The sequence below is a fragment of the Ostrinia furnacalis genome, unplaced genomic scaffold (assembly GCF_004193835.3).
Source record: "Ostrinia furnacalis isolate ACB-3 unplaced genomic scaffold, ASM419383v2 OfSCF6659, whole genome shotgun sequence".
NCBI lineage: Eukaryota > Metazoa > Arthropoda > Insecta > Lepidoptera > Crambidae > Ostrinia > Ostrinia furnacalis.
In genome coordinates, this window is record NW_021136898.1 from 1 (window position 1) to 10996 (window position 10996).

At 34.4% G+C, this 10996-nt stretch overlaps 1 protein-coding gene across 1 annotated transcript; it reads left to right on the top strand.

Moving 5' to 3' along the window:
• Positions 1–1009: 1009 nt before the first annotated feature.
• Positions 1010–10516, top strand: LOC114362660 (intersectin-2-like; the record flags this gene model as incomplete). The annotated part of the gene is made up of 2 exons (XM_028318131.1): positions 1010–1118; positions 9954–10516. Coding segments are annotated over 2 exons (171 nt in total), but the record flags the coding sequence as incomplete, so codon positions are not given.
• Positions 10517–10996: the final 480 nt, after the last annotated feature.

A 10996-nucleotide genomic window follows, 5' to 3' on the forward strand; every position in this document is an offset into this window, starting at 1 on the left:
TATTCTTAGTAGTAAACCATTTGAAACACGAAACAGTGTCTCCTTCATCCATAAGAATCCCGAACAACTAAAAAAATACATAAAATACACAAAGAAGGCCAACAAATAATAAAAAAATATACTTTTTGAAAAAAATCCGCTTAAAAATTCGTGTTTTTTTGGTTATTTGATAAATTTCTCCAAAAAATGCCCCTATAACCGGTAGTTTTTATTACTTTGTATTATTCTCTATCGTATTACCTTCGTAAAACCAAAAATCGCATGTCTCTATTCCTATCACAACGTTTGCAATGATCGTTTGAACTAAGCCTCTCCGGGCGCGCCATTCAACGCTTCGTTAACAACAAAACTAAAAATGGCTCTAGATTTGTAATTTTGATAAAGACAAGTTAGATTTCAAATAAAAACAAAAGATTTCGAAGTAAAATAAGCATTTTAGTTAAAATTAAAATTGTCTCTACCTGTAGCGGAGAATAATGTTGTGGCAGGCCTTTGTTCAAACGATCATAGCAAATGTTGTGATAGGGATAGAGACATGCGATTTTTGGTTTTACAAAGATAATACGATAGAGAATAATACAAAGTAATAAAAACCACCAGTTATAGGGGCATTTTTTGAAATTTATCAAATAACCAAAAAACCACGAATTTTTAAGCAGATTTTTTTCAAAAAGTATCATTTTTTATTATTTGTTGGCATTTTTTGTATATTTTATGTATTTTTTTAGTATTGCCTGTTATTTGGCATTATTACTGTTTTTATTTTATCAGGATATACCGCTTAGTTTAAAAGTTATTACGTTTTCTTTACAATAAGTAATTGGAAGAAAAAAAATCTATAAAAAATTTTAAAAAAATCTAAAAAAAAATTTGACCTCTTTTTTGTCGATAAAAATAGGTCTAGTTTAATCTATTTTCATATGTACACTTTAACGTGACTCACACTGTATACAAATTATAGTCATTTGGCTGTAATAACGATGTCTAACTTACTTACTATTAATTTCAGGTGATCGCTCTGTACCCGTATACAGCTCAAAACGCAGATGAACTGAGCTTCGAGAAAGACGACATCATAGCAGTCACGGATCGAAGCCAGGACCCCGCTTGGTGGCAAGGTATGCAATCACAGATCACAGAAACTAAAGGGAGATGTGAAAAGGGGGCGTGGCCGGTGTCGCAGCAATATGCCCAAAAACAGAACACATTGCTCGCGCCAGCAATGATGACAGCAGTGACATCATATATGTCAAACAGTTTATAGATGACCCACGCTGAACTGTCTCACCATACTCAATGACAGGGGGGCGCCACCATCGTACAACTATACGGTTTCCAACATGGCAAAAATCGGAACCAGCGATCCGGTATTGACGGTGGCGTCCCACTGTCAATGTCATGCATAGGACAGTTCAGTATTTTGGAACTATACATAGCTTGCGTAGTACTAAAGATTATTCGAACGTTTTATCCAGACTCACACTCACAGTGTTTNCTTCAATCTTCAAATGAAAAATTTATTTGAAAATCCTATAAAATCGGGTGCATCAAATGGCATAAGTCAGTCGTGCTTTGGCACTCGTAGACGCCGGGTCTATGTCAGTTGACTGCCCACTGACGTATATGCGTCACGCGTGATTTTTTCGTAAATTGTAGTATGATTGAGTACTTTTGATCCGCAAGTATTTTTAATTTATTTGTTTAGGTAAATCGGACTTGTAATTTCTTTCTTTTCAAACTTTTTACTATTTTACTTACAAAATATATGTAGAATAGACAAAAGATATTATTATGGTATCTGTTTGGTCAGGAAAAAATAAATGAGTAATAAACGACTTTAACAGGGTGTCAAAACATTACTTTATGCTATTGAGTTTCTTCTACCAACATAAAATATACTCTTCCTTACTAATAAAAGTTGAATAGCCTCTGTATGGTCACACAACGCTTCGTCATGTTTTTCCGAAAGTCCAATTACTGACGACTGAATGAAAGAAATTGGTGCGTAACTATTCATCTGATATTAAACGTTTAGTAATAAAGGGGTAGGTGAGGTAAATGGCAAATCCACCAGCGGTCACTCGATGACACTTAGACAAATAGTTTTATAAAACGTCAACTAAGTTGGTTAGGTATTTGTATTGTAGATACTTATACAAATGAATATATAAAATGAGTTTATTTTTAGCAGTATAGGTACAGGGTGGAAACGATAAGTGATTTCACTTGATTCTTAATTATACAAGATATCGAAAAACTGTTTACTGTTCCTGTGAGTGCTCCACGAGCTCTTTAAAACAATAACAATAAATAGGTTAAAGAATAAACTGGATCTATGCGAAAATTCAATGTTTCCGAATTTCATATTAAATGTATGCCGCCAGCCATACCTACCAAATTAGAAGTGTTAAATTTTTTAATTTAAATTTTTAATTGAATAATGTAATCAAACAACAAACTCGTAAATTGCATTCTTACTTAAATTATTTACGGAAAACATGATTTTAGGTTTTACTTGCTACAATATCATCAAGAGATACTAATTAATAAATACTTAATAAACAGATAAAGGGGACGGCATTAAGGCACTCAGAATTCTCGGAAACCATTGATTTCGTGTTTGTTTGTAACTGTATTAAATGTATGAAAGCTGGAAATATAGATTTTTTGAATAGATTCAGTTCGTTCTTTTAAACATATTATTGATGCCGTTTGCCAGGTCTCGTGAAGCACTTTTTCAGTAAGTAACCATTTGTTCGACATCTTGTATACCTACTATAAGAAATATTCGAGTGAGATCACTTATCGATTATTTTCGTCATCCTTATTTGTATAAAATTTAAATAAAGTACACTAATGCTGGATTTCTATATTCAATCCTAATCCAAATTATACGGATTTGGATTATCAACTGTCAAATTTTAATATGTTTTTGGCCAAAATAACTGCGGTTTTTGATGTTTTTACATTTTTATATTGTTTATAAGACTATTTAAACAATATTAAAGTGTAAATGCATCGATAATTTTGGAAATATAATCTAAAACTGAATTCAACTTGACAGTTGTAATCCGGATTTGGACAAGGATTGAATATGGGAATCGGGCGTAAGGCTGAGATGCACCGTATATTAGACAGATTTTTGACATCAAAAATTTTGATGTCAATTTTAAAGTAAGACGGTGCAACACGGCCTAACAAATGTATCGTGGACAGTACTTTTTATTTTCTTTGTAAATCTTTCTTTTCTTCGTAAAGCTATCTACAAGCTTTTAATATATTTGACATCTGGAGTCGTAAAATCTACTTACTTCCCGTTTTCCCATTGAGCTGAAATTTTACTTGCCTACACAGGCATGCAAAATTTCGTTTCGTTTCGCACTAAATAATTTAATTTACACGTGTTTTCATGCGATGGCCAAGTCAATATATTTATGTAAAACTTTAAAGATTTCCTGGACAGGACTTGGTATTACATGGATCTAACAACTTTTTACCGTAGAACAACTGAGTAGCGAGACTTGGTTTTTTGACAAGTATTGTTTTTGATGGGTTTGTATTACAGAACGTATGTGTACCTAATGGAATAACTGTTTAAAAACACGATTAGATAAATTTTACTCTATGGATAAAAATCTTAAAGTTACCTCTGATTTTTTTTTATAAAAGCATTATACGACCGTGTTTTATAATAATAAATTCTATAAAATCACAATGATATCAGTATTTACCTCTTTGATTTACTGACTTGTTTAGACTTACAAAAACTAAATATTTATTATTAACTTTTTGATAATAATGTGAATGGCGCTTACGATGTTTAGTTACGAGCTCTCTGATGGACACAGATATTATAATTAACGTTTAAAAAATGGCACGCTCGTTTTCATACATTTCATTAGGTATATTTATATGGAAACGTCACAAAATCAGAATACATTTTAATTTTTGCATCCCGCATTATAAAAACTAAAAAAGTCAAAAGTAAAATTTAAATAGTAAATATTTTTCATAAACAAGCTTTTGATGCTCTAAAAATAATAAAATAAAACATAAATTCTTTCAAACCCATCAACTTATTACTTTACTCAATTTAAAGATTAAAAACTTGTCGCGGGATTTACTTGTGTAAAAAATACATTAATTACGTAACTTGATTTTGCTAAAAGTCTGATCTGAGAAAAAATCAAATAGGTAAATTATACATTATTTCTGTATTATTATGTATGACGTACTGTCTTAGGTACGATCATGAAGCTAAAGATAAAAATGGAGGCCAGACTTAGAATACCTACTTGAAGCACAACCTATGTATCACTATCTCGCTCTCTGTGGGCAGGCTCTCTCTTTCTAAGTAGGGTAACCTTTTATTTATTTTTCTCAGGACGACAACGACTGATTTACGTTTAAACAGTGTGTCTTGATAAAGTGCACTTAATATGATTATGAAAAAAGGTTTTCGATGTTTTTGTTTTAAGATGAATTACAACATTAAGAAAGTGTAAAGGCATCGAAAACTGTGGATATTTGATAGAAAACAGATTTTAATTTGGCAGTTGACAGACGGATTTGGATATGGATTGATTACAGTAAACGGCCGTAGAAAACATTATGCAAAATTAGATAAGTAAGGTCCCACAGAAAGTCCCAGATATATCCTCAATATGGTCATACTACTTCAAAATGTCTTATAGAAACAAAAATTTTAAATTTGCTCAAAGTCAATGAAACTCAATGTAAAATCTTCTTTTTCTTGACATATGTAACATTTAATAATAAGTTTAAATACTGGTAAAACGTTTTAGGAAGTAATTACTGTGAAAATACAAAGAAATATGTTAACAATGATCCACTGTCAGAAATCACGAAATAAACACTTACGCGTGGAATTTTATATCACTTCCAGGATAACACGAACTACCGCAACCACGCACTATACAATTTTGCACCATTTCTTCAGACAAAACAATGATAACGTCCCTTGAAAAATCTCAAACGAAATCAACTGCATAGTAAACAACCGCCATGATGGGCCGGATTCGGCCGATGTTGCCACATTACCGATACCTCAGAAATTGGGATTGTAATTCCCTGATTCGCCAACACATTAAGCCTAAATGGCCGACAATTTTGTGATTTTTTATTTAACTAGGTAATCTAAGTTTCAAATATTAATAATTTATTTATTTAACTTCTTATTTGGTTAGTGAATTGGCTATTTCGAAGAATTTACAAGGAGATTTAAATAAGAAGATAGCAATACTACAGTTCACACTAAAAAGAGAGGTCGGCCCACAGAGAGCGAGATAGAGATAAGTAGGTATTTGACTCAAGTTTTGTTCCCAACTTTGCCCTCCATTTTTATCTGTAGCTTCATGGGTACGATACAACTACGGATTAAGATCGTTTAGTCGACGCAGCGTTGAAATTGTAAAGATAAATGCAGTTTGCGCACTCACTACGCGACGTCGAGCAATAAAAACCTAAAATTCGAACGCCAACTTTTTGCTACAACGCTCTATAAAAAAAACTATTGTCAATTGATCAATGTCATCATTGCATTGCACTGATGGGATAGAAAAATAAACAAGCAAAACCTTATTCGTTAGCAAACGTCATATTTATTTAAGTAAATGTTAGCAGCACTGTTTCTTGCACGGTTATGTTGGCAGGTTTGACTCTTACAGTACCTAGTGCAAGCGAAAACCGACACTAAGGTGACGAACCTTTTCATTCTCCGACTGTACTATTGCTTATGTCATTGTCTCTCTCAGGTTGTCGCCACCTACTAATGCCATAGGGTGTCATTTAAGTACTCATCGATGTCCACTGCTGAACATAGGCCTCCCCCAATGACTTCCACATCGCACGGTTGGTAGCGGCCTGCATCCAGCGCTTTCCTGCTACCTTTATGAGGTCGTGGGTCCTCCTTGTGGGTGGACGTCCCACGCTGCGTTTTCCTCCATTCCAGAACCTTGCTGCCCCATCGGCCGTCAGTTCCGCGTACTATGTGCCCTGCCCATTGCCACTTCAGCTTGCTAATCCGTCGGGCTATGTCAGCGACTTTAGTTCGTTTACGGATCTCCTACGCGTGGATCCCGTTCATCCATCTTACGCGGTTTAGATTATTTCATACAAATGTTTTTTCCCGCTAACTCCCGTTCCCGTGGGAATTTTGCAATATCCTGTTGTAACTAAGCTTTAAGTTTACTAAGGTACCTGCATGCCAAATTTCAAGCGTCCAACTTAAGCGGTTTAGATTTTTCATACAAGAGGATTTTCTAGCTAATTACCGTTCCCGTGGGAATTCAGGGAATTACTTTCTTAGTGCACCTCTACGGTACCTAAGCTACGTCCCTTCCAAATTTCAAGTGCCTACGTTTAGCCGTTTAGGCTGTGCGTTGATATGTCACAGTTTCTCCTTTTATGTATTTAGATATTAAACAAACATTATTATTTACAGATTCTCCAATCCTCAGGACGCACGTCCGGTAGAACCACGCCAGTTCTATCCAAGATGGACACGCTTCCAGCGGAGACGGTCATAGATAAGGTAAAGAAATTAAGAAAAATGTTTTATGACGTCACAAAGCATGCCATTCAAAATCTATGGGAAAAGCGCGTTTGACAGATCATTTATAACGTAAAAGTCAAATTATATCGGCAAAAATAAAAAAGTAATAATAACCCAAATCCATTATTTATAGTAGCGCCCTCTTTACGTCACAGCTGGGACGGTTCATTGTTGGACATCTATCTATACTACGCTTTTCTAGGCTACTGGTCTTGAATTATCTTTTCAGTTTTTATTTACTCAATAATCATTTTTGAAGCAAAATCAAAATACTTATCCGATTTTGTGACAAATAAATTACCTACTCTTACTTCTTACTGGTCACTGGAAATCTTTAAAGCGAGGTTTAGACTAGCAAAAATTTATACAGTGGTGACAGCTTGCGGAAGTCAACTTCTGGAAGTTTTATTAAAACTCATTTATTTTAAGGTTTTAAAAAGCACTTTGACTAGTCTAATACCCGTTTTCACCATCAATCCATGCAAATAAATGATTTGATTTGAATCCCTAATTTTTAAGTGACCCCTATGGTAACGTAACAGGCATTTTGTTTTAATAGGGCTCACTTAAAAATTTGGGATTGATGGTGAAAACGGGCATAAACTCGCTTATTGCTAGTCTAAATAAACCTCGCTTTTAGGACGACTTTGTCCAACAGTGGACGTTATTTCATAAAATTCATAAAATTAAATTCATAAAATTCATTTATTTTTGCAAATAGGCTTTTAAAAAGCACTTTCACTCGTCCCAATATTAACCCTACCACTGCTTCGGGACAATAAATGGGCCAGTGCTGAGAAGAAGCAGCGCAAGAAACTCAGTCACTATTGTCAGCCTCTTTTTCAAGGGTTTACAGTCTTTAATATACAGTGTGAGTCACGTTAAAGTGTACATATGAAAATAGATTAAACTAGACCTATTTTTATCGACAAAAAAGAGGTCAAAAAATTTTTGAGATTTTTTTTTTATTTTTTATAGAATTTTTTTTCTTCCATTTACTTATTGTAAAGAAAACATAATAACTTTTAAACTAAGCGGTATATCTTGATAAAATAAAAACAGTAATAATGCTAAATAACAGGCAATACTAATGTTCACAAGAACATCACTACGCCGCGTGCCCCACCGCCCGCGCCCGCGGGGTCCCCGCGCGCGCCTGTCACATCTCTTTGGTTTTTACATCGTTCACATCAGAGCAACTACGCAATTTTAATGTATTTCCTTGTAACAAGATATTCTTAGTAGTAAACCATTTGAAACACGAAACAGTGTCTCCTTCATCCATAAGAATCCCGAACAATTTTTGGCGACCGTGACAGGACTCCGCAACAGTGTTGTTCTTGATACGGCAATTGCCGTAATATACGGCATTCAGGCATCTTAGGCACCATAAATACGGTATACGGCAGCACTTTGATTACCGTATCAAAATATACGGCAATTGAGTAAAGTAGAGTTTTATGAGTTTTTCATGAGTTTTAGTAAACAAAACATAAATATTTCGTCTAATGGAACGCAAAAACTTGTAAACCATAGATGAAGTAGAAGTGCGACGAAAAGAAACGCCAAAAATGCAACCTTATCTCCGATATTTTAATGTCTAAAATCGTTATTTCCTCATTTTGGTAGATTCTTCACTTTTATTCGGGTAGGTTCTTGGACTAAATTATTATTCAAAACCTTAAAAAGTAAAGAATAAAATAAGTAAGTTTAAAAGTAGTATACGCATAGTACGTAATACATCACTTGTATTTTTTTAAACCTTAAAAACCTTCCAAATAAACATTTTATACAATACGGCAATTTTCTTAGTTTTCCTTAAAAATCCGGCAATTTTAGAATTAGAATACGGCAACCCTAAATTTGTCAGGAACAACACTGCTCCGCAAAAAGGAGAAATTCGAGGCGATGCACGGACTCGACGTGGAAGGCTTGGACAAAATGGCGGCATAGAAGAAAATGAGGAAAAACGGCGGAGGCTTGGCGTTTGGAGCGTTGAACTCGAGGATAGTGCTCGTTCCAATCCTATCATTTCATCCAAGATCCGTGTAGCTTTTTTCTGCGCAATTTTCACCGTTAATTTGCTCATAACGTGTATTTCCCAAAACATTTCTATATTTTCTATGTAACATTGGATTCATATAATTTATTTCTTTTGCATTTGTCTTCAACATCTTTAAACCCTAGTCAACTAGCAGTGCTGCTACGTCAAAGTGCTTATCCACCCGGCTGAAATTTTCAGAACCGGTGCGCGCGCTCGCACCCAACGCTTTGGCTCGGACCCCACGCTTGGGAACCCCTTGTGTATGCTACGTAGGGTTGCCAACCGTACTATAATATATAGTATTGTACTATATTTCGGGTCTGCGTACTATATACTGTTGAAAAAATATATAGTACGCAAAAATACTATATTTTCAACACCGACAAATCCAACAAACAAATCCTTCATTTAAAAAAAATAAGAACGCGCCTTTAAAGTAACTTTTAACTGTTAAGATGGCTAAGTCATATTTTATAACCTATTGCGCACGTACCATTTCCTTTGATGAGGTCCGTGAACATACCCGATAGGCGATAGCGTGTATCCGAACGCTTGCGTAACGAACTTCATCATTTCAGCCATCGGACGCCCACTGCTGAACATAGGCCTCCCCCAATGCTTTCCATGTTGATCGATTGGTAGCGGCCTGCGTCCAGCGCTTCCCTGCTACCTTTACGATGTCGTCGGTCCACCTTGTAGGTAGACGTCGTAGGTCGTCAAACGATATTTTGATCTGCTTTATTTATTGGCAGAATCGTTTTCAACTAGATATTGTTATTTCTTTTGAAAAGTTGAAATCTTATATTAATAGGTATGGAAAGTGGTAGTTATAAAGAAAGTGCGTCAAATTCTAATGCGCCACTAACGCCGATTAAAAAAAAAGACTCCAAATAAAATAAACCGGAGTGGGGAAAAGAGTATGACTGGATTACTGAAGATCCCCAAAATACAGGGTGTTACTTTGCATTCTTGCCATATTTACAGAGGTTACTATATTACTGATACTGAACACAAATCCGTAAAAAAATAATGCCCGAAAAAATTTTTTTTTAATCTTCTGTATTTTATTNAATTAATAAAACAGGGATGTCCGCTTCTAAGGCAAAATAAAAGACTGTGACACTGTATGTATACTAGTATTGCCACACAAAAAATATGAGAATCACGTTTTGACAGCTCATAGAAAGTACGTCAACTACTTGATAATGTACCCTACATAATTTATTTATGTATTTACTGGAGACTAAACAATAGCCTATACTGTGTTCAAATCGCAGTTGTTTGACAATGCTAGGTACATTGTTAATAATTTATTATTATTATTATTTGTTACAGGCGAACTCAGAGGGATGACCGGCCTCTTCCCAAGCAACTACGTAACGAAACTCGTGAACTAAATCACTCACAACCATCTAAATCCACAATATACTCATAATAAAATGGTTTATTGCAAAATGGTGACGTCACGTGTCACTGGACTGTCACCAACTGTCATTGAAATTATTTTGACACCTGTCAAATGGCATGTGTTACAGAAATCTAACGCTGCTATTGCAATTTGATTTTATTTTGACTTCAAACTTACGCCATACTGAAGATTTCTAGTTTCTGAAAAATGATACCAGTTACTTTACGTAACTCTACATTCGTTGTTTTTTAGAATATACCCGCACAATTTTCATGGAAAGTTAAATGATTTATACTGATTTTCATTTCTATTAAAAGTAGGTGTTACTTGCTATACTTATCGTATCAAGTGTAGACAAAGTAGAAAAAATAATTTAGTGTTGCTAGTTAAAAAAATACTATTCAGTATTATAACTATAACTGCAATGTGTAGATTTCATCAATTTTTTACCTTATTGCTTCGAATTAAAAGGTTTAAAACGAAAAACTTAAGTTTAATCTAAAATCAAATTATTTAATTATTGTTTAAATCATTCCATTTGATTAACTAATAATTCTGAAACTTAGTACAAAAAAATGTTGCCAGTTTCCTTGTCTTGTCGCTGTATTGCCATCGATAAAAAATGTATTAGATTTTAGAATTGTTATATTGTATAATCGAATAATAATCATGTATGTAGTTGTTTCTTGTAGTATTAATAATATATTGTTCGCTTTACATTTGATTTTTATTTAAAACACCCTTACCTCTTAATAAGTGATTAGTAAATACCTTGGCCCTGCCAAGCACCATCTTACTTTAACTTTAAAAAACGTCAGAAATCTGTCAAAATCCATACAAAACACACCGGTTATCGTTGTTAAAGTTAGGTGGTGCAACTCAGCCTTAACGTTTTTATAGAATAATTTTCTTCTGGTCACTGGCCAAAGACCTCCCAAGGACACAGTACAGTACGGCACTATAAACCCTT